Raw genomic sequence first — 24,833 nt, 5'->3', positions numbered from 1 at the left:
AGCAGCAAGTGGCTTAAGTCCTAGGAAGCTTCTAGTATTTGCCAAGAGGACGGAGTTATTTTATAACATAGGTCCTGGTTTTTGATAGGGGTTTTCAGTTTGGTCGTTAAAACAAACTTCTGGTAACACTACGGACTCAATCAGTCTATGTGAGGTCCTCATGGACCGGCCAGTTCAACCTACCTACCTACCTACCTCGCTTTCATCTTATCACTCATAATCTTTGCTCGTTGCCTTACCAGATCGTGTATCTCTCTCAGCTCTTCTTCTAAGACATCAGTGGATTTCTTGACATTCCTCTCCGCATCGGCATCTATCCCATACTTCAAATCAGCTGGCAGTCGAAGGTCATTGCCAAAAATTACCTTTGCGGGAGTTTGGCCCGTTGTGTCATGTACTGCCGATCGGCCATCAAGAATAATGATATGTGTGTATCCCAGTCCTTATGGTACTTGTCTACTACTTTCCTTAAATGCTCCTCCAATGTTCTATTGAAACGTTCCACCATACCATCGGACTGAGGATGCAATGCAGTTGTCCGTGTTTTTCGAATGCCCAACTTCTTGCACGGTTCTTGGAACACAGCTGATTCAAAATTCCTGCCTTGGTCAGAATGTAACTCCATTGGTACACCATACCTTGCAACCCATTCGTTTTTAACCACTTCTGCTACTGTTTCTGCTTCTTGGTTTGGGATTGGGTATACCTCTGGCCATTTACTGAAATAATCCATAACCACCAGTACGTATTTGTTTCCGCGGTTGCTAGTAGGAAATGGACCTGCGACATCCATGGCGATCCTTTCAAATGGTGCACCTGAAATATACTGCTTCTTCTGGCCATGACTTCGGGTTTTGGGCCCTTTCGCTCTGTTGCATACCTCGCAATTCGCAATCCACTCAGTGACCGACTGACGGCAACAAACCCAATAAAATCTCTGTTTAATCTTCTCGAGCGTCTTCGTGTTTCCAAGATGACCTCCGCTTGGACCATTATGCAGCTCGATGAGTACGTCAGGAATCTTCTTTCTGGGAACAACTATCAGTTTATTCTTGTATTTACCATCCTCACTCTCCCATACTCGATGAAGGCAACCGGATATCAATTCTAAACTGTTCCACTGTGCCCAATATGACTTCGCAATGGGACTCTCTGCTGACATCTCTTCTCTGTTTGGTCTTTCATTTCGTTCGAGCCCTTGCATAACACGTGACAGATCTGCATCTTCTAGCTGGCACTTTCTTAGCTGTTCCTTGTCCCATTCATCTGTACATGTTATAGTCATTAGCCGGACATCTATAATGTCTTCTTTAGCCTCGGCTTTTGAACAGTGCTTGCATTCCAAACTACATGGTCTTCGTGACATTGCATCGGCATTTCCATGGGTACTACCTTTTCGATGCTTAATGGAAATGTCATAGCTTTGTAGTCGCTCGATCCACCGTGCCAATTGTCCTTCCGGATTACGGAACTGCAATAGCCATTTTAAAGCTGCGTGATCTGTCCTGACACGGAATCGCTGGCCGTAGAGGTATTTGTGAAAATGTTTAACGCACTCTACCAATGCCAACAGCTCTCTCCGCGTAACATAGTAGTTCCTCTCTGGTTTTCCAATCGAACGGCTGTAATATGCAACTACCTTCTCCTGTCCATCGACCAGTTGTGATAAAACGCCTCCTATAGCATATCCACTCGCATCTGTATCTAGAATAAATGTTGCTCCTGGAATCGGATATGCTAACATTGGGGCAGTGCACAAACGCTCCTTCAATGTTTGGAAAGCCACTTCTTGCTCCTTCTTCCATTCAAAAGCTTTATTTTTTCTTGTAAGCTCATGGAGGCTATGGGCTACGCTGGAAAAATTTTGTACAAATCGGCGGTAATATGTGCACAGCCCAAGGAAACTCCTTAATTCATGTAGGTTCTGTGGTCTTGGCCAATCTTTTACAGCCTCTATCTTTTCGTTCGCAGTGCAGATGCCCTCTGCCGTTACCTTGTGACCCAAATAATTTACTTCCTTTTTAAACAGCGCACACTTTTTGGGACTTAACTTCAGACCAGCGCCAGCTATTCTTTGGAAAACTTCCTCCAAGTTCTTAAGATGTTCATCGAAATTCTTGCCCAATACGATGATGTCGTCCAGGTACACCAAGCATGTTTTCCAATGTAGTCCTTTCAATACCTGATCCATGAGTCTCTCGAAAGTAGCTGGTGCATTACATAGTCCAAAGGGCATTACTGTAAATTGCCAAAGACCATCTCCGACGCTGAAGGCTGTTTTCTCTTTGTCTTCCTCCTTTACCTCCACTTGCCAGTAGCCGCTTTTCAAGTCCAGTGTGGAAAACCATTTCGTACCAGAGAGCGAGTCCAGAGTGTCGTCAATTCTTGGCAATGGGTAGCTATCCTTTTTCGTAACGTCATTCAACTTCCGGTAGTCCACGCAAAACCTCATTTTTCCATCCTTCTTCTTTACAAGTACTACCGGTGAGCTCCAGGGACTAGCTGATGGTTCGATGACGCCGCTGTCGCTCATTTCTTTTATAATTTGACTCACAACTTCCCGCTTCGCCAGTGGAACACTACGTGGAGCTTGACGGATCGGCCTCGCATCTCCAGTGTCAATTTGATGTTTCACAATGTTGGTGCGGCCTGATTTAGAACCATCCTGGTCAAATATGTTCGCGTACTTTAGGAGAAGTTGTTTTGCCTTAGTCTGATATGCTTCCTCTAGCCACTGCGTCCATGCCGTGATGTCATTTGAAATATTAGTATTACTAGCTGAAACGTGTTCCTGGAGCTGTTCACAGTTAATAACTACTTCAGCCTCTTGGCATCTTCCCAAAATAGCTCCTTTAGTCAGTTTGAGTGGTGAATTGAACTCATTGAGTACTCTTACCGGAATACGTCCATCTTGTTTTGTCATAGCCAGGGTTTTTCCTACAAGTATGTTCAGTGCTGATTTGTTTGCTGCTTCGACAACCCACAATTTGTTTGTCCCACAATCTCCATCAACCTTTCTTCCCAAAATAGCTCCTTTAGTCAGTTTGAGTGGTGAATTGAACTCATTGAGTACTCTTACCGGAATACGTCCATCTTGTTTTGTCATAGCCAGGGTTTTTCCTACAAGTATGTTCAGTGCTGATTTGTTTGCTGCTTCGACAACCCACAATTTGTTTGTCCCACAATCTCCATCAACCTTTGCCCAGATGACTGCTTCGGATTTTGGTGGTATTCGCTGACTCTCTTCCACCAGCACTCGTTTACTGCTATAGCCTCTCTCGTAGCCGAAATTAAGTGGTACATCCATGTTCTTATATCGCATCGTCTTGCTTTGCATGTCGATCTTGATGCCCTGGTCGATTAAGAAGTCCACTCCAATTATGATTTCATCAACAATCTCTGCCACTATAAAATTGTGTACTACCGTGACGTTCCCAATTGCGACTTCACATGATACTTCTCCTAGAACCATGCTGTCTTCTCCAGTGGCTGTACGCAATCTTGCTCCATGCAATGGTGTTATCTTCTTGTTGACTAAATCCGCTCGAATGATGGAATGAGATGCACCCGTATCTACAGTCAGTAAACGTTCCTTTCCATCCACATGTCCTCCGACAGTAAGATTGTTTGACCTTCTTCCAATTTGTGAGATAGAGATTATGGGGCATTCAATTGAGGGAGCCAGCTGTCGCCTCTTGCGGCTGACTCGCTTTAGTTTAACGATTGAGTGGACTTGAAGATTTGCTCATCTCCTTCAGCTCTGCGTTTACGGCCACCCACATTGTTGGAGCTATTGGGACCGGGGCTGCAATGTCGTGCAATATGACCTGGGTTGCCGCACTTGAAACATTTAATAACTCCGGCATTTTTCTGTTGTGATCCCTTCAGAGCTTCCAAAATAGTATCTACCCACTCTGGCCTTTCTACTTCCACACGATGAGCTTTGTATGCTGGTTTACTCAATAATGACGCCGTTTCCTGAGTCAATGCATGGGATACCGTTTCAGAAAATGTTTGCTTTGGGTTCGCGTATGTGGCTCGCTTCGTTTCGACATCCCTTATGCCATTTATAAAGCTCTGAATCTCCACTCTTTCCGTGTATTCCACAGGTGCATCCGCATTTGCAAGATGAGCCAATCTTTCAATGTCCGAAGAAAACTCCTGCAAAGTCTAGTTAGCTTTTTGGTAGCGGTTTTGCAATTCTATTTGAAATATCTGTTTCCTGTGTTCGCTTCCGTATCGCCGTTCCACAGCAGCCATCAATGCGTCATAACTGTTCCGTTCGTACTCTGGAATAGTCTGTAAGATTTCGGCAGCTGGTCCTTTCAATGCTACGAAGATTGCGGCAACTTTATCTTCCACATTCCAGTTGTTCACTGCTGCGGTCTTCTCAAACTGTAGCTTAAAGACCTGGAAAGGAACAGAACCGTCAAAGGATGGTGTTTTTACCTTTGGATTACTCGCTGAAACTGCTGGACGATTTAGTTGTAACTGCTCGATACGTCCTCTCAAAGCATCCACCTCGGCCTCGATTTTATCCTGTCGACCACTGAAGCCTTCATGAAACTGGGTTAGTTTTTCTTCCATATGCGCTTCCAGTTTAGATGATATACGGGTTTCCTGCTCTTCTGGTTGTGTGGATATCTGTGCTGAAATTTGTGCTGACATTTCCGAAATACGCGTTTCTTGTGCTTCAATCTTTGATGTTATACGTGTCTCTTGGGATTCCATCTTAGATGTTATCTGTGTCGACATTTCTGACATACGCGTTTCTTGTGCTTCAATCTTCGATGTAATCTGTGTCGACATTTCTGACATACGCGTTTCTTGTGCTTCAATCTTGGATGTTATATCTGTCTTTTGCGATTCTAGTTGTGATGCCATATATGTCTTCTGCTCTTCCAGTTGAGATGACACTGTCGATGTTTGAGCAGATATTGCAGCTAAAATCATGTTCAAGTCTGTGCTGGTAACCGTCTGCGATGTTTCGTTTTTCTCTTCAATTTTTGTTGTCTCCTCGCTATCAAGATGAAAGACATACTCTTCCACATCAATTCCTTCTGCTTCCATTGCCTCTCGTAGCCGTGCCTGAAGTTCAAGTTTAACGCCGCTTGTATTCAATCCACGGCTCTCCAACTCCTTCTTTAGTTGCTGGATCTTCAATTCACTGAACTTTGCCATGTCCTTGTTGTCCTTTGGAATTTATTCAACAATTCCTCTTCTGACACCAATTGTAACGAAATTTACTTGCAAATCCTCTTATTTGCAATCCTCTGCTAAGTTCGAATCACTAAACTGTTGAATAAATAACTCCAATATTGAATGATGGAAAAATGGCCTTTATTAAAGTACTTCACAATAACACTTATACTTTGCTACTCGCTGGCTTAATAACCAAACTGATTGATAACTCAAATTAAACTCTACTATTGGCCGCAAGATCGCGTGCTTAATGGAAATCTCAAATCAAACTGAATTACTTCTTACTCGCCTGCCCCGTTTTTATAGTTTACGCTGCATACTTCTAGGCTCTTCGATTTCCAGAACTTACTAGTTATTTTCGCTACAAAATCGCCAGCCACAACTACGTGCACAAATTATTGCTCTCTCTTGTGCCAACTCAGATAAGATATATGCATATGTCTGTGCATTGCCGCTCCGCTGCTCGTATACGTACATATATGTAGACGCAATTATTTATTCGTTTATGTAGATACATAATGATTGAATTATTGATGTGAATGTTTGTAGTTTACAGTCTCTCGCGCATACATAGGCGCATAAGTAAATGCATCTGTGTGTGACATTTCTTTCGGCTGCCTTATATATGTGTATACATGATTTGATTATTGACGTAAATACTGCTTGGCATGGCCTTAGCATCGCCTTAGTGATGGTACAGCTCAGCGATGCCAATATCCGTGACAATATATATATATATAACTTACAGTTCCTCTTTTAGGAACGGTCAAAAAATTAAAGTTGCGGTGAACCAACTCGTTCACCGGTGTAAATAAAAGACTTATATCAATTTAATTCACGAGTATAAAATTTATTGTGCGCTCGTCGCACTTCCAACACTAACCGATTTTAATAATCATTTCTTCTTACCACCTAACTTTTTAAACTAAGCTAATTTGCTAACGTTGCAGTTCCCACCACTTGCCGGTATTTCGCAATCGTTGGGTTGCGCGTATTGATCAATATGCTTGCATTGCAATTCCCAAGCATTGGATATTGTTATTGATCGCTTGCGCGTGTGTCGTGTCAGCGAAAGTTCTTCTGTGAACTTTAATTGGAGCAATGGGGTCACGTGTACTGCAATGTTGTTGTTGTAGCGATAAGGTTGCTGCCCGAAGGCTTTGGGGAGTGTTATCGATGTGATGGTCCTTTGCCGGATACAGATCCGGTACGCTCCGGTACCACAGCACCATTAAGGTGCTAGCCCGACCATCTCGGGAACGATTTATGTGTCCACATTAAACCTTCAGGCCGTCCCCTCCCTCCCCACCCCAAGTTCCATGAGGAGCTTGGGGTCGCCAGAGCCTCGTCTGTTAATGAAACAGCATTCGCCGCGGATAGGTGAGGTTGACAATTAGGTTTGGAGAAGCTATATATTGCGCTGGCAACCTGAAGGGTTGCGCTACACACGCCTTGAATCTGGTATTTTAGTCGCCTCTTACGACAGGCATACCTACCGCGGGTATATTCTTACCCCCTTACCCGCTGGGGGGTGTACTGCAATGTGATCACAGGGTGCGTGATTGGGAAGTATAGTGGTATAAGGCAACGTAACTCCTCCCCCTTTAAAGATCTGCGTCCCGCAGATCAAAAGTCAGAAATTACGAGGGGGTAAAATTTTGTTGAGAGTAATTACAGTTTCATGGCGACATATTGGTGTTGACTGGTGTGACTGGTGTGACTGGTAGGCTATTGTCCAGGCGATAAATTTCAGCAGCTGACTTTCCTCTAATGATTTTGCTGTTGTGAGTGTTATCTGCCCAATGGGTCGGGATTTCAACTGGCGGAAGGTCTAGCTTTCTATTGTAGCATCTCCACAGCATGGCAGCAATAAGCACAATTGCGCATATCGAGAGGATTTCTGAAGCGAGAGAGAAATTTACTTTTTCATTAACGTACCCAAGATACCTTATATTTTCCATAGTCAGGTCGTGGACGTATTCTAGGTTGACCTTCATGGTGTGGCTCTTTACCTTTGATAGTACTGCTGGAAGGGCCTGTGCGGTAATGGTTTCATAACTGGAAAATACTTGGTCACCAATGGTAACTGTTTCGTTATTTAATTGGATTACATAAGTGCCATTTACCATACTCGAGGCATTGATTACTCCTTGGAAGTTTGATATGAACACAGTGTTCCCGTTTATCAGCTCTATTTGGGACCCATTCTGTCTGATGAATTCGCAATTGGCTTCTCCACCTTTTAAGAGTCGCGTTAGGCAACTGCTTTCTTCCAGTTTAGTTAAGGATTCTGCTTTACATACCGTGGATGAGCTGGTTACCAGGCAATCTTTTGTTAGGCCGTACGTCTCTTCCTGGTTGACGAGCATCCAGTCAAAAGGAAGATTTAGTTGCTTACCTACATAGATTCCAGCGCGAGTGACCAGGAGATTATATTTCTTAGTTGTTACTTTTGGCAATGAAAGGACGTAGAGGAGATGTGTCCCGTTAGTCAGTACCGACGGTTGGCCATATTCGATTGCTTCCATTATATTCTGATATGGGAGTGTTTCTATTTCGGATAGGATCTGGTTAACTTCGTCCATTTCCAGTAGGTTGGTGTTGGCAATTCCATTATTTGCCAACTGACATCCCCGCACCATTTCGTTTACATCCTCGCGAAGGAGAAAAATGTTGTGGAGCGCGTTTTGTCTGAATTCCATGATTTCTGTTTCTTTTGCCACGTTATTCGTGCGGTTCACGACCTCGTCGATTTTTTTCAATACCTCCTGTGTAGCCGTGAATAATTTCCTGTTGACCCTGTATTGATGGTTGCTATTCTGAATTATCTGATTCTGACTGTGCAGGATATTGCTCCAATCCATTGCGTCAGGTGATCCTGCTATCCATTTCCACGCTGAGCCTAGCCAGTCAATAGATCGAGTACTCCTTCTTCTACTTGGGTTGCCCATTAGTTCATGAAGTCGTTCTAGCGTTTGACTAATGTAGTGCTGTGCTAATATCTGATCCTCAATTCGGTTTGTTAAGTTCTCCATTTGCCTCATAGTTGTAGCATATTGTTGTAGGTTGATGACGTGAACCAGTTTGAATGACCCGTCAATGATCCACCCCTTTCCATCTTGGATTGCTACGATCAGAGCCTTGTAATTGAAAATGTTCAAACCGCTGATGGCATTTGCCAGCAGTGGGAATCTGCAACGCAAGATGTTAATTCTAATTTAATGTTATTAGTAAGTTAGTATTTGTTAGGTTCTAAGAGGGTGAGTTACGGTTATCTATTTAGTGGAAAGAAAAAATGTTGATAGTAGGAAGGTATTATTAGTAAGCGGAATTCTTAGGATTAGATTGATTATCATTAACCTAGTGTTACAATCTTGGTTTAGGATTTTCGCTTTTCCTGCGATATTATCTTGTCAGTGGTGTACAAGTTATGTTTTTTCTTGTTTTTTTTGTCTCTTTCTTTTTCATTTAACGTTTTTTTTCGTTTTTCTTCTTTTTCATAATATTTGCTTAGCGGATTAGGCGCATAAGCTCAAAAAATTCTTTCTTTTTCTTTTTTTTTTTGTTTCTGTCTTCTCCAACGAATTTTAAGCGAGGGAGGCATCTCCAACTGATTAGGCGAAGGAGGCATTTTTAAATTTTATTTTTTTTTTTTTCTTCTCCAACGAATTAGGCGAGGGAGGCATTTTAAATTTTGTTTTTATATTTTTTTTTCTCTCTTCTCCAACGAATTAGGCGAGGGAGGCATTTTCAATTTTTGCATAGGACAGAGGGTCATACTGTTCTCGAACCAGCTACGGGGAGATCGCCAGAATCCCGTTTGGAAGTAGTGTAGCCATTTGTAAAATTCGATGGCAATACGAGCCTACTAGGGCACGATTCATCCCACTAACAAGCCCGATCTTGTAGTAATGACCATTTCCTTTTGTTCTGGACTAGAGGGGTTTTCATTTCTCGAACCAGCTATGGAGAATCGTGTTATCCGATTAAGGCAGGATTTGTCCCACTTACAAGCCCGCTCTTGTTAGACAAACTACTCCTTAGTACCAAGTTCTCTTTCTTGTTTTAGTTTATTTCGGTAGTCTTTTCATTTCTTATTCAGAATTATTCTTTATTATTATTTGTTTTTTTGTTTTTTTTTTTTATATCGGGCAACTCACAAAGGTCTCGTATTCGTCGTATCGCTGTATATTGTATTTTGTTTCCATGGTTTCCCTGATAAATTTATCAAAAAAGGATAGCACATAAGACAATAGGATACTCCGTGAATTGCCTATATGTTTTTTGTTTTATGTGCTAGGATGTGTATTCCTGTGTTTCACATTTTTTATGTGAGTTTTGTGTATTTTCTTGCCACTTAGCGTGGTGACTGATACTTTGTTGTCCTTTGGAACAATCTCCCTCTTATACGCGGGTTTTTGCTTTCCTTTAATCTGCTTGTCCTTCACGTATATGACATCGGTTTCGTCATAACGCTCCGGTAGAGATCTTTTCTTATTGTGACGTTTGATCTGTTCTAGCTGCTTTTTCGTCAGCAAGGCTTTCAAATATTTATTAGTCTTTCTACTTTTTTCTAACAGCTCTTGATAGCTAGAGGACTTTGCTCGGTTAAAAAATATTTCACTTGGTTTTTGGTTTATAACCGAGTGAATTGAATTATTATATCGGTCTACTGCTATGTTAATTAATTCTTTTGTCCTTAAGTTTGGGTTGCCTATCTTCAGGCATCTAATTATTTCTATTAAGGTGGAGTGAAGTCTTTCTACCTGACCATTCACTTCGCTTCTTTGGGATGGTGTGCGATACAATTTTATTCCCAAAGAATCTAATAGGTTCTGGATTATTGGACTAATTAGACCGCGCTCATTGTCGGTAACGAGAATATCAGGTGTCGTGAAATAGTGTAGGAGTTTTATTATTTTGTCCTTAAGGTGCAAAGTGGAGTTGTTACTTAAAAGGAAAAGTTTCGCGAATTTTGAGAATTTGTCGATAACACTGAGGAATTTCTCCCCTTGAATTTCGAAAATGTCCAAATGGATTATCTCACAAGGACGTGATGGAATTTGTGTTTTTTGCAGCTCTGGTGCATTCGGATGTCTATCGTATTTACTGACCTTACATGTTTCGCAGGACGAGACATACCCTTTGATTATACTATTCATTCTGGGAAAGTAGTATTTCTCTAGGATTTGTTTCTTATTTTCTCTAGCATTGCGGTGAGCCCTTTTATGTTCTCCCCATATTATCTCACAAATCCTATCCGGATCCCTCAAGTCTTCTACCATAGTCTGAGCTACCCGGATCTTATATTGCGTAAAATTTTCTAAATATACCTTCTTGAGCTTCTTGCATCTTAATACCGTTGATTACGTTTGGTCTTAGTTTTTCTTGAGGACGTCGATAAGCTCTGCTTCGCTAATTCCCTCTGACCCTAGGTAGTGCCGCGAGTAACCGAGATGGGGTTCCTCGAATATTTCTAACCTACCTCCAAACACAAGTTGATTTCTAAATACGTTTATTGGCACTTCCACGAATGGTATCAGATCCGAATTATCTTGTCCTGCTCTGTGGGCGGTGTTGCCTGTTGAACCGTCCTCGCGTCTCGAGTCCGATTCTGATCCTGAGGTTGCCATTTGGCTTGCGTTCTCGGATATGGGCGTTGCAAGGGGATTCGCCTGAGTCTTTAAGCGAGTAAGAGCGTCTGCCACGACGTTTGATTTACCTGGTTTGTATATTATTTCATAGTTATATTCTTCAACCCTAGACTTCCATAGCTTTAGTTTTGCGTTGTAGTTCCGGTTATTGAGGGAAAATGTTAGCGGTTGATGGTCGGTGAATATTCGTATCTTCCTAGCGCCATATAGGTAGTTCCGGAGATTGTCCAATGCCCAAACGATGGCGAGCATCTCCTTTTCGTTGGTAGCATACGCTTCCTCCGTAGTACTTAGGCTTCTTGATATAAATGCTATTGTTTTATCTTTACCATCGTAATCTTGTGACAACACGGCACCAATGGCGAAGTCGGAGGCGTCAGTTGTCAGATTGAAGGGTCTGTCGAAGTTGGGGAAGGTTAGGACTTCCGATGTCGTCAGTATCTCCTTGAGATCAACAAATGCCTTTAGTGCTTCTGTGTCCAAGCTTATCGGTAGCTTTTTGGATTGTGTTGCTCTTACCTGCGCATGAACCCCTCGCGTGCATAGGAAACTTTTAAGCTCCTTTAAGTTGGAGGGAGGTAGCATTTTCCTTATAGAATCTACCTTTTTTGGGTCTGGAAGTATTCCCTCGGAGGTCACAATATAACCTAGAAACTCTACGCTTATTTTAAGGAATTGCGTTTTTTCTAGATTAACTCTGAGACCCGCGTTCAGAAGCCTGTGGAGAATGGTCTCGATGTCGCTTAAATGAGTATCTTGGTCTTTGCTGAAGATTACGATGTCTCCGATGTATACGAAACATATACGACTTATGAATTCTTTGTGCACGTCGTCTATCATTCGCTGGAAGATAGAGGGTGCATTTTTGAGACCAAAAGGAAGTCGCAAAAATTCGTATTTTCTGTTCATTGTGGAAAATGCTGTTTTTGCGATGTCGCTGTCCTTCGTTGGAATTTGGTGAAATCCCGAAGTGAGGTCAAGTGTCGTGAAATATTTAGCGTTACCAAGACTCGCGATGGTGCCATTAATGTCAGGTATAGGATACGTGTCAGGGACAGTTACGGCGTTTAACCGCTTGAAATCTATGACCATTCGATATTTCTTTTCCCCATCAGACTGAAATTTTTTCGGCACAATCCATATGGGCGAATTGTATGGGCTTTTTGAAGAACGAATTATTCCTTCTGAAAGTAGATTCTGGATTTGCTTCTCAACTTCTTCGCGCATGTTTACAGGGTAGCGGTAACTTTTTGTGTAGATAGGGTTTCCGGTATTAGTTCTTATTTCGGCTTGGACGTTGGTTTGAATTTTCATACTTCGGTCAACCGGGCCAAACAAAGTTTCGTATTTATCTAATATTTGGTAGAGCCTATTTATAGTAAGGTTAGTAATATTGGGATCCAGCGGTATGTTCGTTTCTATTTTATGAACTTGTTGTGCTATTTTTCGCTTAAGGGGCAGTACTACATTTGGTTTTAGCATAAGGACGTTGAGTTCCCTATCTATTACCGCTCTAACTTCAGTCAACGTGTCGTCGCCTATGATCCCGTCGAACGATTTGAGTCCTGGGAGGACGAAAAATGTGGTGGGAGTGTCCTTGCCCACAAACTTAAAAAAATATCCACATATTTTCCTGTCTACTTTTATGTCGCCACCCGCAGAGGTTACTTTGAATGGCTTTTCCACTGGCATGGTGTTGTGTGCTACGCGTTCACTTATGTAATTTTTGTTTGCCCCCGTGTCTACTAGAAACTCTAACGTACCCTGATCATGCGTAATATATTCTAAATATGGTACGCCAGACATGAGGCTCCCATGGTAAAATTTACTTGATAGCCCGTGAGTTGTTCTTTGTTTACTGTATCATGGGTTTCTTCTTTATCTACCGGTACCAGGTGGAATAACTTTTGTTGTTTACTAGGGGATTGGTTCATATGTCTCGTGGAACCTGCACCCCTCTTTGCGCCGTCATATGCGGAAAATCTAGTGTTTCGCGACTGGGAAGATGGCTCGTAATTTGTTTTTACCAACGCCGACGGAGTGCTCCGTCAATTTTGCGTTCTTGTTTGCCCCGAACCTGAGTAAGACGGTCTTGGTACTTCTCGGTTGCGGGCTTGCCACGTTCGTTTGTTGTTCGGCTGGCGTGGGCGATACTGGTCTGAATAGCCTTGGCCTGAGCCAGTGTAGTCCCTTCTGTTACGGGAGAAGGATGGGGTATCAATAGTATTCCCGTCTCCTCTATTTGCTAGGGATGGACGGTGGAACGCATTTCTGCGGTCCGCATTCAGCATCTTCAGGCAAGCAGAGTATGCCTCTGGCAAGGTTTTAATGTTTTCAACGAGGAGCAGGGCCGGTAGGTCTCCGTTAAGCCCCCTAATAAACACGTCTAATGCTCTTCGACGGTGCGCTTCTGTCAGCGCTTCTATCGTTTCCTTATGTGCGTATTTTTCTGGTTTGATTGTGTTTATCATCAGGGATAATTGCTTCTGAATTTGTGAATAGAAGTCGGATAATCTCTGTCGCCCTTGCGACATTAACGTCAGTTGCTGTTCCAACGTTTGGATGTTTCTAATGTCTGCATAGTGCAGCGAAAGGGTTTCTTTAATCTTCGCCCAGTCCGAATCGTGATGTTGTGCGCAAGTAGCGCAGAATCCGCGGCTCCCCTAATTTTTCCCCTAATATGTCTTAGGATGGCAGTATATATCGGCATGTGCCGCACTATTTCGTAGTCCTTTAACACCAACTCTACACTATGCACCCAGAAACCGTAGTGTTCCCGTGAACCGTCGAATACCTGCAGCTCCTTGACACAGTCCGGAAGCTTGGCCACTTGAGCTAGTTCGTTTTCCGTTCGAGGCGTAACTAGGCTCGACTGGTTCTGGCCTGGTGTCCGTGGACTGTCTCCGTACCTCCTGTACTTCTCTCTCTATTCGTTCCAGGTCCTGTGTAAGGCCTTGCAAAGAATCATCTCTGTTCGTCGCTTCCACCCTATTGAGACGCTCCCCAAACTTCTTTACCTTAGCGAGAATGGCATTCAAAGCGCCATTCATCTCCGTGAGGGACCTCGAAATCTCGTCGGAGTTCATTTTTCTGAAAATAGAAGATCTTGATTAATAAATTGACAGACTTACACAATCCAATATTTCATTGGCTTCTTGAAAAAACGACGTGATCAGAACCAAATGTTTCCAAATTTTTTTCTCACGTATTCAAACTTGAATGAAGTTTTCTTTTTCTTTTCACAAGTCACTTCGCACCGATTGCTCGGGCGCCACTTACAGTTCCTCTTTTAGGAACGGTCAAAAAATTAAAGTTGCGGTGAACCAACTCGTTCACCGGTGTAAATAAAAGACTGATATCAATTTAATTCACGAATATAAAATTTATTGTGCGCTCGTCGCACTTCCAACACTAACCGATTTTAATCATTTCTTCTTACCACCTAACTTTTTAACCTAAGCTAATTTGCTAACGTTGCAGTTCCCACCACTTGCCGGTATTTCGCAATCATTGGGTTGCGCGTGTTGATCAATATGCTTGCATTGCAATTCCCAAGCATTGGCTATTGTTATTGATCGCTTGCGCGTGTGTCGTGTCAGCGAAAGTTCTTATGTGAACTTTAATTGGAGCAATGGGGTCACGTGTACTGCAATGTGATCACAGGGTGCGTCATTGGGAAGTATAGTGGTATAAGGCAACGTAACTTATATGTAGATGTGAACTTTAAATAAGAGTTTTTTAGGCAATGATATAACCGCCGAATTATTTGGCATCTAAATTTTAAAGAAAGCAAGCGAAAAAAATATATTGTATGCTTTTAGGCGCAATTGAAGTTATAGTTTGGGTCTTTATCATGAGTTGAACTCCCATATCTGTATCTGTATTTTGTTTTTTTTCTTTACATTTCAGCTTCAATACAAACAAATTGCCGATTGTGCCTATGGACTACGGCAAATAAATCGTACGCGTAAATTCAAATTAATACGTCCAACTTGTACTGTATTTGAAAATGCTTCACTTTGGTGGAAATATGCAGCCAAATGCCATGGGCTTGAATATCAAAGTAGCGAAAGTAAATGGTTAAAATTAAAAGAAAATCTCCATTATATGCGCATCTATAAACGTCTATTGATAAATCCCAATGAAAATATTACTACAGAAGAAAAGGAGCTCAAGACACAATTGGAAAAATCTCGGGAGCTACACGAATTACACGCATTGCGTAATACATGCCGCACAAATGTTTTTACAAATGATGTTAACTTAGAAGCAAATACAATACGTCATGATGGCAAAGGCATGCTATTTCATTGGTTTCCCAATTGGTGGGGCTGGTACGGCAACAATACGGATGGAGGCGGAGAAAGTAATGTTGTACCAGCTCAAGATGAGGCATACAAAAAAATGGAAAGTGATATACTCAATGCGTTGGAGGATACAATGGAAAATGAATCATTTTCAAAACGTGATGCTATTTTCTGTTATTTTAGTTTTATTTTAGTTGATGTTCAATTAATTGTTAGCACTGAAGATGCCACTACGGGACGAACAACAATTAATTTCGAAATGGATTTTCAAAATCTTATATCTTTTATTGAAATGAAACCGAAGTTTAGCTCATATATAATTGGAATATCACTGGGCTCGGTTTGTTTAAAAGATAAGCTTACACAAAATACTGAATTTCCATTTTTAATAAAACCACAATTTGAAGAATTGCCTGCTAAGCCGATACCACCAAGCACAGGTTATCAACTTGTTGATTTCAAAAGATTATTTATGCGCGAACAAAAAATCGACTGTACGCCAGAGCCGTGGTTTCAATTGCGCTATGAAAAAGGTCCACCAGATATACAATCGGGCACTCTTTTGGTTATAAAATCGCGCAGTTTGGATATTGTGTACAACAAAAATGCATTTGACTGTTTGAAATCGTTCTTTGTGCAACCGATCAACGATGTATATTTAAAGTACAAATTAACTAAAAGTAATCGAAAAAGATTGATGTTTTTGCAAAATTGGCAACAATATTTAGTAGGAAATGAGGTAAGCCAAAAAGCTTTTTTAGGAAAAATAGAAAATTTTAAATACAAAAAGTATTTGAATTCATATTTTTCAGGATTTTCGCACGACATGGTCTTTAGAAATCGATATATCTGCACCACGCATAATTTTCGCTGATAATCATTTGGAGAAAAACACCGGAGTAGTGTTGGTCGATTTTGGACGCTTTCAAATGCTTAAAAACGAGTGTCGCAAAAAAGAGTCTATTGCTGGTGAACATGACAGCGGCGCTGCATTAAGTGAAATTACTTCAAAGTTGCACAAGGATAGCGAAGAAGATGATGATGATTTTATGACACCCTGCTCCACGCCACCCGGTTCCGAAGTGAGTTTAATGGAATCGCCCACATTACATCAAAATTCTGCTTCTATTGTTAATGCTGATACTGGATTGGAAAGTGCCTTTCACAGAAAAATTTATGATAAATATTTCATAAATCTAACGGATCTACAAGTGATTGTATGCAAAAACCGTGAACGTAATCATGCTTGCACTAAGCATACATCGAATTTTCATTTATTAGAAAAATTTAGTATTTGCCTAGAGTTGGAGCGACGCGTCATTTATACTATCGATCCGGATTATCCATCACTAACATTATACGGCACTTTGCCCAAAATCGTGGCACATGTTAATGAGCAAAAGCTTAATGAATTCTTTAAAATTTTATATCCCATCATCACCAATGGATTTGCCGCAAAAAATGAGATAAAAAATGACATAGGAAATACTAACAAAGTGCATATGGATACTGTTCGTCTAGAAGCAGTTACTGATGGGTTAGTGAGTGAAGAAATTATAAATGGAATTGCAAACGATTTTCAGTCAGAGCTACCTCCAAATTTTTTAAATACAAATTTAATGGTAATACAATTTGTTATTGGCCAAATGACATTAGAAGTGCAATCGCTTGAGCGAAGCATAGCTGAATTACAAGTGATAGGCGCACGCGCAGGTATTACAAAACGTTCAGAAGATACGCATATTAGCATGTCAGTGCATGGTTTGCTCTTAGTCGATGCAATACAATCGTTTGGACCAGACTTTGAATTGCTTGTGGCAAGTCATCGGCATGTGGGGTAAGCTAACTGCATAGATAGTACAAAAGAATGGCTTCAAGTCTAGAATTCCAAATCTCTTTGTTTTAATTACTAAATTTTGTTTTCATATATGCATTTTAATTGAAACTTGCACAACTGCTTATTTTGTAGTATAAACAAGGCTTACAAATAACTTTTATTGGTCAAAGCGTGCTCCGCCTACCACACCACACCGAAGGTCCTGAGTCCCGGGCAAAGCAATATTGAAAATTTGAAAAAAATGTTTTTTCCATTAAAAAAAAATTCCAAGCGGGGTAGCCCCTCGACAGTGATTTGGCAAATACGCCGAGTATGTTTTTGTCTGAAAAGCTTCTCAGTGAAAATTCATCTGCCTTGCAGATGCCGGTCCGAGTCGGCATAAAACATGTACGTCCCGTTCTACCAAATTGTAGGAAATATTAAAACGAGCATGACGCAAATTGGAAGAGAAGCTCCAAACACTTTTTAATTTGAAAAACGTATAAAAATATACATTAGAACGAAGTCTGTATAGACAAAAAATTTCAGTAAAAATGGGACAAAGCTTTGAAACCTTTTATGAAAGTTATATGGGAAGTCCCGTTTTTACTGAATTTTTTCGTACTTCGTTTCTACGGATATGTTTATAAGTTATTCTTTTATTCAGACTCAAAATAAATTGTTTTTGCTGACCTTTCATATATACCAGTCTCAGTACCATCTCACCACTCAAGTACAACTTTTGTGCACTCTCCTAAATACACAGTACTTTGAACAAATATATTGTAACGAATTAAGGGAAATTCCGCTTATTTGAAACCTTGTGCTAACGTTCGAATCGCTAAACTGTTGAATAAATCACTTCAATATTCTGTATTGCAAAATGGTCTTTATTAGACTGCTTTGGGAGTGTACTTCACTTCGCAACTGATTACTGATTGCTCAGCTTGCGCTGCTTTTATACTCTCCGTTGCTTCATTCGCATATTTCTACTAAAGTCTAGACGTTTCGCCTTCTAGAACTGCTGTATCTCTTGGTAATTGAGCTACATATATGCGTGTGCATGTGTGAGTAACAACTTCGCTGATGACTACATCTGTGTGTGCGAGATAGCTTTTCGTCGCCTTCTATGTATGTGTATAAATGATGATTTGTGGTGTGGCTCGCTTTAATGTTTTTTTTGTTGCGTGATTATTCAATGTCAACATTCGCCACAATATATAAGTAGATGTCAATAAAATAAAGATTGGAGAATGCTGTTGCATACTTCTAGGGGGGAAACGATGTTTTGTTTGCTGCGTGGTTTTTCGTATTTTGTATTGAGATTCATTTTAAGAAGTAACTATTTTTTAAAACATTTTGACTCTAGCACACTTTCAAGTTCATTATATTTTCATTAAAAAAAAATTCATAAAAACCCTTTCGTGGGGCTGGTAATGGGATAAACTTAGTAAAAAATATTCCTCGTATTATCTTACTATATCTTTTAACCAATTTAAGCCACTAGTTCAAAAATGTATTAGACAAAAATAGATTTGATCTAAGATTCTAAGAGACATGAATTGGACTCTCCCCCTTCAACTGTATGGTTGGCTCATCGCTACAGCAACAACATACCTTTGTTCATATTGTAAAAATTTGCGTGTTGGTGTTAAGCGAATGGAATGGAGAGAAAATATAACAGTTTTCAGTTCTTGTGTGTTGTGGGAAAATAATGCGCTAAACAGGGCCGGATTAACCCTCAACGGGGCCCTAGGCAACCATAAATTTGGGGGCCTTTATTCACGCCCATTCCCTTCCTTTTTCGATTAAAAAATACAAGCTTATATACCAGCAGCTCGAAGTGAGGAGATATCTCACGCACACACATGTAGTCATCAGCCGAAGTAGTTACTCACACATACCCGATATTGAAGTATAATTGTACTAGTCCCAAAGTAGACTAAATAAAGACCATATTACAATACTGAATGTTGGAGTTATTTATTCCATAGTTCAGCGATACGAACATTAGCAGGTGCAAAATATCAGGAAATCCCAAATTCGTTACAATACATTCATTTATTTGTCATCCATCATTAATCATTCACTCATTCATCATTCTAGTTGAAATTTCCGCTTGAAGGCTGCTACACCCTCTGTTCCAAAAATAACCGAAATTATTCAAAATAAAAACAACCACTGTACATTTTGAGATAATTCTTTTTTGTTATTCAATATACTCTCCTTTTACTTCGATACACTTCTTTGCACGCTCATACAATTTGTCAAATGAATGACAAATCTCAATTGAATGCGGTCAATTGAGTTTTATTTATTTGAGGTAAAATTTATTTTCAGTTCTGATTATATTTCTCTTCCACTCTCTAGAATTTTATGTTTGTAAGGAAATTTTAAGTCTTTTTAATTTTTCGGGGCCCCTAAAATCGGGAGCCCCAGGCAACTACCTATTTATTCTGCCTACTTGTTAATCCGACCCTGGCGCTAAATTTGATGCATTTATTTAAAATGATGTGAAACAATTTTTTTCTAAAAAATTTACCACTACGACAGTAAATAATTGTCAGTGTGTTGGTTACATTTTGCGTTTTCCCTCTTCTTTTGACAATCCCTATACCAGTGAAAAGACAAAAATAAAATCAACTGATGAGATGAGCCAACCATATACATAATTGAGCCATGGTGCGCACACATGATTCAATTACTAGAGGTTTGTTCTCCAATGATGGCAGATCTTTGACACTCCCAAGTTGAAAAACCTGGACGGGTTGCTTTTACGAAGTAAGGAAAACGGGGAATAATTCAATACCCTTCAGTGAAAATTGTAGGAGAAAAGTATCTTTGGTAGTATATTAGTAGTGATAATAAATTTGTAAATGTCAAAAGTTTTTGGGGAAATAATTAATTTTCTACTAAATATTTCGTGAATTGATAAAGTTATGTTGGTTTGGTCATACTTTCAGAAATTGTTTGAAGAATGCCGTACGTTAGAATTTTATTCAAAAATGCACTATCTCAAAATTTGTTTCAAAAACTCCCTATATTTGCATAAGTTCAATGCATTTTGTCATAAGAGGGAGTTAATGGAAAGCATTCTTAGAAGAAGCGTTCTTCAATCTAACTCTAATATAGGGCGGTTTTGTGACAAATCCTGAATTGAGAAATTTTTGAAAAATATTTTGAGATAGCACGATTTTGAACAGGCCGCCGACATGGGGTGATACGCTACTCAGCAGCCGCAATGAACTGACAAAAACAAAAATAAAAGAAAATGGCTTATTTTCTTAGAACTTTATATTCCTACCTTGCCTTTGACAGAAGAGTTAAGCTTTTGTGCGGTCCTGCTACACTGGGAGTATTCACTTTTTTATTCTGAAATTTCGGAAAGCTCTTTTCGGTTGAGTATTCATCGAAGCGTTCCAGATAAACCCTTAATTTAGAATATTCGGAATACGTTCATTTGATACTACCTCACGAGGTCCGAATATATCAAATAAGTATATACGTAATATTTCAAATATAAACCTATTCCCAAAATTCTTAAATGGAGACGAATGTTCCGAACATACGGAATTAATAGAACAGAAGGTCGACTTTTAATACGCTCCCAAAAATATCCAGAGAAATGTCAAAAGACGCGTATTGACCTCGATAACAATAATTCGAAGGCGGAAATAAAAAATTTAGCTCGTTCAAAAATATTGACGAAAACCCGAAAAATGACCCCGGGTTGCGTTGGCGGCCTTCAGCTGAGCTTATAAAAAATTACCCTGGCCGGTCCATCAATGAGGTGGGATCAGAATTAAATGCGTGCAAAATCCCTTTGTACACAAAATCTTTTTCTGTGCACAAAAACATTACAACAACCACATGAAAATTGCCAATTTGAACTGCAAATATCTCCGGACAGAGATACAATTTTTCTTTTCTACCTTCGGATTATTGTTGCCGAGGTCACCTCTGTCGATATTTTTAGACGCGTATTAGCAGTAGACTCCTATTCTAGACTTTTACCTGAATAAGTTAACATGCCCAATGAGTACATTTCGTTAGGGCAACTCCATTATTTACTAATGACATTTTTACGTAAATCGATTTCATAGTCGAGGTTTTGACGTTGAATGATGAAATTTAAATTGGTTTAGGTTTCGTATATTCATAGGATTACGAAAGTGCACGATTTTTTGGTGTCCTCACTTTTCATAAAATTACCTATGTTGAATGTTCAGCCATACTTATAGATGGAGGCATAGTTAATAAATCTTATAACTTTAAACGAGCAATTCTTCTTTGTTTGTATATCCGAACGATCTCGGGAACGGCTCAACCGATTTAAATGAAATTTGGCACGGAGATAATGTATCACCTTCTAAGACTTTCTACCTAGGTGTTGCCACTCAGAATGTTTCACAAGGTATCAAACGAAAGGTATTTCACTCCGCATTACAATAGGGTTAGTAGGTTTGAGTAGGGTTGCCATTTAAGGTTGCCACCTATTCGAAATTAAAAAAAATAAACGTTGCCAGCACAACGAAACGTTGCCGAGCAAAGCTCTGTCGCCCAGGTACTTCACTATAAAATAAAAAAGAAATGTTCTAAGGAATTATGCAGTTCAGTACTTATCGGGTATTTGTAAACTGATTGCTTCCTATTTCTACTACTAATATTTTTCGAAAATTCGCAAAGAAACAACACAGTTAGCGGATGTCAATTCGATTTGGGAGCAAAATGGCTGCAATTGTCAAAAAATGTGTCTGTCGAGCAAACCTCTTGTGAATGAATCATGATGCGCACATAACTTTCGAATTTAAATTTTGACATATCGCACACTAACTACAAAAGAGTCATAACCTAAAATTTTTCAAAATCGGTTTTTTTCCATAAACCAATTCACAGTACACATCTCTAACTGCCCCTTAAATTTCGTTGTCTTTATTTTCTTCTTTAACTGGAAAATTACCGTTATGCCAGTTTTGGTGTTGATTGCATCGCTTGCGCTGTATCAACTAATGAGTACTATTTTTAGTTGTGTCAATGTGCTTAAGAATAAGTGAACAGGTTTTTTACGCATAAAACGTATTATTTTAAATTCTGACTATCTTGTTGCAAAGAAGTTTTAACTGTGTTGTGTATTAATTAAAATTGTGTCTTCTTATACGTAAAGAGTAAGTAAATTTGCTTGTATTATTGTGAAATGTGCCTTTTTTGATGAAATAATTGTGAATGTAAGAGTAGTCAAATAGTCATAATTCGAAATTGCTATATATTTTGTCCGTAAACAAATAATTATAACAAAATTTCGTCAATTCATTCTATAATGAAGGTCTCCTCCTTTGTAAAACTGGATTTCAGTATAACATAACAGACACAAACCGTTTTTCTTCTGTCCTGAACATTTACATTTTTCAAGTTGTGACTCTTTTTTAGTTAGTGTGCGATATATAGATTTGAAAATAAAAAAAAATTTCGATATCATAGAATGGATAGTATTTCGGGTAGTCTAAAGCAGAGTAAGCCCTGTTCGCCTACAACGCCCTCTTCGCCTGATCCAATGTTAGGTAACGACGAACGGTGTACCAGTCCACATACATTAAATAGAGCTATAAACGCGCTTGAAAGTGGTAAGTTTATTCGTAAATCAACTTTCATCGGGCATAAGTAGGTATTAAAAAATTGATTCTCATTACAGGGCGTAAATATTTCGATATGGATTATGATGAATCGCAAGCGCTAATAAATATTGATTTAAATTTAATAGATTCAACTGAACAAAATGATTCACTGCAAATTGCAAATATCGCTTTCAATAATTTGGATATTATTGGTAGGAGTGTTTTTTTTCTTCAATCGCATGTTCAAACTTGAAATTTTTGTTTATATCTACGAATCTAGCCAATCAAGAAACCATTGTTGAATTGCTCGGTTTTGCGAAGCGCTTACACAATACACATAATATGGTATTTCATCGTAATCATAATTTTTCCGTCGATACGAATACGTATAATACTAATAAGAAGCGAAGTGATGATACCAATGTTAATTTGCGCACAGAAATATGCTTCGATTTCAATCGTTTAAATATATTAGTATTGCGTAGCATAAACAAAGGTGAATTTAGTGTTGGACGCAAAGTGGGCACTTTAACTATGAGCGAGGCGAAAATTTATGCTACGTTTGGTGAAGACATCAGTGTGACCGGTTCACTGGGCGGTGTACAAATTATCGATATCACACCTGAAGGAATTAATCATCAGCGCATTTTTTCGGTTGGTAAAGATCCACTTACCAATGATGCACCCCAAATGTACAAACATGAATTACTCAATACACTCACCAATGAATTGTATAACGATAGCTATTATGACACGCAATTGAATGCGTTATCTTTTAAAATTTACTGTCAAAAGGATTCAACACCAAATTTAAAAATACGTATGGCTTCAGTATGGTATGTGCATTGTCCGCGTTTCATACAAGAAATAAATATGTGCATATCACAGTTTAAGCATTACTTTAAGTAGGTTTGAAAAAAGCTTAAATCTGAATGCAAAATTTGTTAAATACCAACTTTTTTTTTAGAAATTTTGCTACATCTTTACGGAACAAGGCAAGTGATATGGCTAGCCAACTTGTGCAGCATATACAAAAAACCAGTGAAACTGAGACAGAAAATGTGCACACGGCCGGTCAAATATCGTAAGTTACTAGTTTAAGTACGCTTACATCTAAGAAGACCCGAAGAAAAAATGTATAAAAGGTCAAACATACATCAGAAAACGGCAACTGTCAAATGTAATGGGCTTTTCTGAAATACATTTTCAAACCTATTGAAATATTCGTATTTTTTCACAAGTCTCTCGTTCTGAGTTACAATAATCTTTCCATTTCCATAAAACTTAGTTGAAGACGCTGCACTTTAAGTATTGTATATACTGTAGCGTTACTTGGAACGCGTTTCACTTTCAATGCATTTGATCGTATAATATACATACACACATATAGACCACACAAGTAGTCAAGGTATACTGACCCACATAATTACTTGAACTCAGCAGGAGTTCAACATAATATGTGCATGCCGACACACACGACACATATTTGTTTACATTTGTCAATCCGTCACATTGACTAACACACTTATCGATCAGTCATGCTGGTCGACATATTTGTCTATTGGTCATAATGACTGTCGAACTATATATATATGTACATAAATAGGTCATTATAATATGCAGACTGTCATTTATGTATTATGAATCTATCTACTTCTAGTTTGTAAGTATTAGTTTAGATACGTATTAGTAATGTCGAAATATCTACATATATATAAAAAGAAGTGTACATTTTGATTGTCACTCCATAACTCGAGAACGAATAGAAAGATTGCCATGAAATTTTTAGGAAAGATACAGGAAGGAGAGATGATGGTTAGTTGATTTTGAAATCCCAAATCGGTTTAGCCATAAGAATATAAAAATCCAATTCTGTGTATGTATGTATGTTCGCTAGGGAAACGTATTTCCGGTAATGCATAACTTTGAAGGTATACATGCCAGAACATTCATGTAAGAAATTCAGTAAGGAGTTATATGAGGTCAATCCCTAACACCACCAAGAAAATGTGGGATTGGGAAAACGGGGCGTGGCACCTCCAATACAAATGGAATATATCATACTGCATATCTCTTGATGTAGTAATGTAGTGGTAGGATAATGAAAAGTGGTAAGGAGCTATATGACGTTGTCCTAACACCTCCAGTAAAATGTGGAATGGCGAAAAAGGGGCGTGACACCTTCCCTACAAATGGGATTTTTCAGAACTATGGCTGCCGTACAAACTTAAGTTATTTTAAC

The 24,833-nt window shown here is 39.4% G+C and overlaps 1 protein-coding gene across 4 annotated transcripts in view; it reads left to right on the top strand.

The window, feature by feature from the left end:
• Vps13D (vacuolar protein sorting 13D) overlaps positions 1-24,833 on the top strand; it is a 99,593-nt gene that overhangs the window by 17,873 nt on the left and 56,887 nt on the right. For all 4 annotated transcript variants that reach the window (XM_067787125.1, XM_067787123.1, XM_067787124.1 and 1 more), the window contains exons 3-8: positions 14,766-15,902; positions 15,976-17,000; positions 22,458-22,600; positions 22,669-22,803; positions 22,872-23,496; positions 23,559-23,675. In XM_067787125.1, coding sequence (XP_067643226.1) covers positions 14,766-15,902; positions 15,976-17,000; positions 22,458-22,600; positions 22,669-22,803; positions 22,872-23,496; positions 23,559-23,675 — 3,182 coding nt within the window. The remainder of the gene's footprint in view (positions 1-14,765; positions 15,903-15,975; positions 17,001-22,457; positions 22,601-22,668; positions 22,804-22,871; positions 23,497-23,558; positions 23,676-24,833) is intronic.

This window comes from Eurosta solidaginis, chromosome 5 (assembly GCF_040869045.1).
Source record: "Eurosta solidaginis isolate ZX-2024a chromosome 5, ASM4086904v1, whole genome shotgun sequence".
NCBI lineage: Eukaryota > Metazoa > Arthropoda > Insecta > Diptera > Tephritidae > Eurosta > Eurosta solidaginis.
The sequence above is the reverse complement of the archived record's forward strand: the minus strand, read 5'-3'. Positions and strand labels throughout refer to the sequence as shown.